Source organism: Brassica napus, chromosome C3 (genome assembly GCF_020379485.1).
Source record: "Brassica napus cultivar Da-Ae chromosome C3, Da-Ae, whole genome shotgun sequence".
Lineage (NCBI taxonomy): Eukaryota > Viridiplantae > Streptophyta > Magnoliopsida > Brassicales > Brassicaceae > Brassica > Brassica napus.
In genome coordinates this window covers 61,631,351-61,635,945 of record NC_063446.1, presented here as the reverse complement: position 1 = coordinate 61,635,945, position 4,595 = coordinate 61,631,351, and the positions used below count along the sequence as shown (strand labels likewise).

At 29.3% G+C, this 4,595-nt stretch overlaps 1 protein-coding gene across 1 annotated transcript; it reads left to right on the top strand.

Moving 5' to 3' along the window:
- The first annotated feature begins 1,775 nt into the window (after positions 1-1,775).
- On the top strand, positions 1,776-2,903 carry LOC125583626. Its single transcript, XM_048750899.1, has one exon. The coding sequence runs from the start codon at positions 1,788-1,790 to the stop codon at positions 1,974-1,976; it is 189 nt and encodes a 62-aa protein (XP_048606856.1). The 5' UTR covers positions 1,776-1,787; the 3' UTR covers positions 1,977-2,903.
- The last annotated feature ends 1,692 nt before the right edge of the window (positions 2,904-4,595 follow it).

The window sequence follows — 4,595 nt, the reverse complement described above, 5'->3', positions numbered from 1 at the left end:
TTAAAATATAAGTTAAAATGCAAGAATATGAATGGCAGGATGATCGCACACATTATTAACAGGCCAAGGAGTACCGTAGTGGATATTCTAGACTTCTTCAGGAAATGTTGGTGCAGTCTCAACTAAAACATTGATCTTAACCTTGAATTCTTCATGATCTCTAAGTGTCCAGGAAAAGAAAATGTAATTATGTTCAATAGAGCAGAAACTTAGGTATAAAGGAGCGAGGATTAACAAACCAGGCTCTGCAATCTTAACAAATAAATGAGACAAAGTTAAACTTACTCATGCTGACCACACGTCTGAAGGAATCCTGCACAAGTTATTTCAGCAAAGAACAGCCCCAAATAATTAGATTTTCCATCCTGAAAATTCTAATGAGTAGTTCAGCAGTGCATCTTTAGCCTCAAGGTAGAGATTCATATAAGCAAACTTTTAAAGGAAGAAAGATATAGTTACACTTGATGTACCTCTGGAGCTCGGAAGCCTTTGGTTCCTGATTAGATGGAAGAAGAATTCAGCCTCCTTTGCTTGTCTCCTACACAAACGATTGCTCCGTGAAGTATAGTCCATGATAGATGCGTTGAATCCTCATGTTTCATAGTAATCAATTTGTAGAATGTTACAGCAATCTTTGGAAAGATTAAAAGTTTCTTGTGGAATGGTTATTTGTGTAAATGAGAAGATAGCATGTAAACGTTATCCCTGGCAAGAAAATGGAGACTTCCATTAAAGAAAATACAAACATACAATCGAATTAGGGGAAGTGGGGAGATAGAGCCATTAGATTTCGAACTAAAAAATGAATTAGACCATTTTGAAGATCTGTAGCCCATCAATTATGACCTTGTCTGATCCAAACTTGTAATCTCACCTGATGACGGAAAAAAAAACAAAACAAAGCTCAATCAGATTTTGGGAATTCGAAAACGGCCAGATAAAAATGATCTTTCAGGCCTTAACAACATAGTATGACCTCAAATATAGAAGCAGCGTCTCCGGCCGATAAATCTTGTTATTATCAGAGATCTTCACAAGGAATCCCTAAATTTCATCACAACCAAAGGAAAAGATCTAGAAGGCTATGTAATCAGGTTAATAGAGATAAGAGAAGGAAGATACACCATTGAACGCTTACTCCCAACAATCTTTAGGCCTAAAGACTTTTAATGATCCTTCGACGGCGCACCGATAGCTTTTTCCGATATATCCAGAGATGGTTATTGTCGCTGGCGAAGATGTTGATGGTAGAGTAGGACTCGAGTAGAGAATCCACATACAGAGGACTTGGAAGATAAAAGGATCTTCTTCTTCGCCGGTGAGGACGAGATGGATATGAAAGAGAAGAGGCGATCATGGCGTAAGCTTTGGAGGAGAGGAGATTGTGATTCCGTAAGGCCTTGAGCCTTTTTATGGCCTATAAGAAAGAAAATCATTTTGTATCGTTACGGTAAATGGAATCGGTATCGTCTTGAGAAGGAATCTGAATGGACTTTTTAGGAAATTTATTGCCGAGAATGATACACACACTCGTGTTGCTTTATTTCAGTGACATAATGAAAAAGAAAGATTTCATTGCGACTAAGCTGAGGTGGCATATTTTGTTGTTTTCATTGGCTGATTTTTTCAGCTGACGTGGACACGCTTAGAGGGTTTGATATCCTGTTTTTAATATTGTTAGATAGATCTAAGAAATTAAAAATTTATTCATTCATTTAATTAATATACAAATACTAATTAGTATTTGTCTCAACGATTCCACATACGTTTCTCTTTAAACTCCAATCATGTCTCTCTTCACGTCTTTCTTAAGTTGCTTTGTTCCAAAATCCAGCTCAAGGATTAGTTCAATCAATGGTAGTATCCCGAAAGGCTTGTCGTTGGAGAAGCCAAAAAGCAAATCTGAATCTCTTAGAGCTCCAATCATTGTATCTTATTTCCCCGTGCCCGTGGCTTCAATGCTTTCGCGTTTGTAAGAAGTGTGGGAAGGTCATTGGCATATTTGTTGTCAATTTGTCATGTGAGACTTTTTGTTTTATTCCTTTTGTTTGGTTATTTGCAAATTGTAATGGACCACCTACCTAGGTTTGATAACATCATATTTAGGTCTGGCAACAAAATTATATGCTTTGTATTCAATCCAAATAAAAATTAATAACGTTTACATATTTTGTATAATTTAATCAATCTTAGGAGGATCAAGAGTGTGAATCCAGAGATAAGTTTTCTAGAGGGGACTTTTAGAATGGTCCTGGGCATGAATAGTTCTTAAGATATACAGCAGTATTATGTTAGTAGGATAAGAATTGCGCCTTGCACATAATAAATTTATATAAAAATTATTTAAAAAATATTATACGGAAAAATAAATTTATATTCTTGATTGAATTAATATTTTGGTCTTTAAACAATTTTTTAAAACTTTTTGTTAATTACATAATTTGTTTATTGATGAGCTGATCCCATTAAAAAAAATTAGGTAAAAAAATCACTTACCGCATAAGAAACTAACGTTTAGGTCGAAAAATCTCGGGTAATGAAACTATGTCAGCTCAGTATTATATCATGATTTTGTAATTTAAAAATTAATTATGGTTATGAGAAGTTTACGTTCACATTGTCAATCCTATATATCTTCAATATTTTTTTCTTTTTTATTTTGGTTATTGTTCGATATATATATTGATTTTGAAGTTTATTCTCATTTCGTTTGTTTGTTTTTACCTGGGATTTACAAAATGCCTATGATTTAAAATAATTAAAGTGATACATACTTAAGTTAAAATCTGCACTTTTTGCAGAATAAATATTTTATATTTATTATTTATTTTATGTTTTTCTGCATATTAATAAGTATATATATTAAATAACTAAGAAATCAGTTACTATTATGTAATAAATTGGCGTGTGCATATAAATCAAACCATCACTCTTGTTTATTCGCAATTATTTTAGGGTAAATAAATCAAAACAATCAATCTTATCTATTATATATGATATATAATTAAATTTAAATGATATTAACATATATATAGTACACTTTTAATATGATTATTTATTAAATAAATTTTCTACTCATATGATTTTATGATTATTTTCATATTTGTGTAACAAAAGTTTACACCAACGAATTTGTTTTTAATGTGGGATAATTTAAATAATTTATAATTATTTAAAAAACAATGAAGATTTCAAAATAAAAATATTAACTTTTCAATATATGTTCAATGCAAATATCAAAATATAAGTATACATTTTCATACGATATATTGTTTAATTTAAACGATATGATATATATATATATATATATATATGTATATATATATATATATTAATATAAAAACCTATTAAAATAAAATTATTTCTTCATATGGTCTTATAATCATTGTATATTAATATAGAAAAAAAATTTAAACCTTGATAATAAAAGTTTATGTGAGACTTTTAACAGTTTTAGTAATTTATACTCGTTTTGAAAAATTTAAAATACAACATATACAAAAAAATCTCGATTTTTATTATATGATTAATGTAATTATGCAATTATTTTAATACTAAAGAAATAAACAAAAATGATAAAAAGTATACAAATTGTTATCAAATCTTTATTGTTTAAAATCATTAATTTCTATATATACGTTTTAATCACATTAGGTAATTTCGTAGGTTTTATTTAAGGAAAGCCTGCGAAACAATAAAGATTTGATATATGCGACCAACTATAGCCTGCGAAATATTATTTTGCTAGAGATTATAATTTTTAGACTATAGTTTATTTAAAGTGCCCTAAAATTCTTTGAAATATGATTTTGAAGACATACACAAATGCCACATAGGATGAAATCTTTTTAACTTTTACAAAATTCAGGTTATAACTTTTTAAAGGATCTTCAATTAATATATAGAATATATAGGAGATTATGAATGAATTCACCATAAACCAATTATTTATACGTTAATGCTAATGGTGAACCCGTAATATAATTAATTCCACAAAAAGTAATATTAATTGTTCTGTGTGGAATCATGTATGCTGGGCAATTACTTAGTTTTTACTTTTTATACGATTTAATGTAAACATATTCTTCTATAAAATATAAGAATAGAAAATTAGAAAAAAATGTAAATATTTATAGATGGGCGGTGATTTTTTTCCAAAAGAACATCTGATTCAAAAACAACAAGATAACTTTGAATTTACGAGATAAACAAAAAATATTATTTTAATCCTGAAAAATAATAAAAAGATTGCAGTCTTCGTCATTTTCGCCATCAAAAATCAAATAATCACCATAAGTTGAGAAAAAATGTGTAAGGAGTTACCTCTTGTAACATACACCTACAATGAAACATAAAAGAAAAACAAATCAATTTGACACAGACGATCAAGTTGGAAACTAAAACGATGACAAATACAAAGCCATACAACAGCCGAGACCAAAGACCCAACGACAACCTAGACAACAATATCTTACTATGACACTTTATCAAAAGATTTTTACAGTTTGAAAATACTCTTATCCATGTTATAAAGCTCGTTTAGATATCAATCAATACTATTAAAAGAAATTTTTTTAAAAAAATCTACCTATGAA

What these genes read in the sequence shown, in the direction of transcription:
- LOC125583626 (XM_048750899.1), top strand. Translation starts at nt 1,788, where the DNA reads ATGTCTCTCTTCACGTCTTTCTTAAGTTGCTTTGTTCCAAAATCCAGC.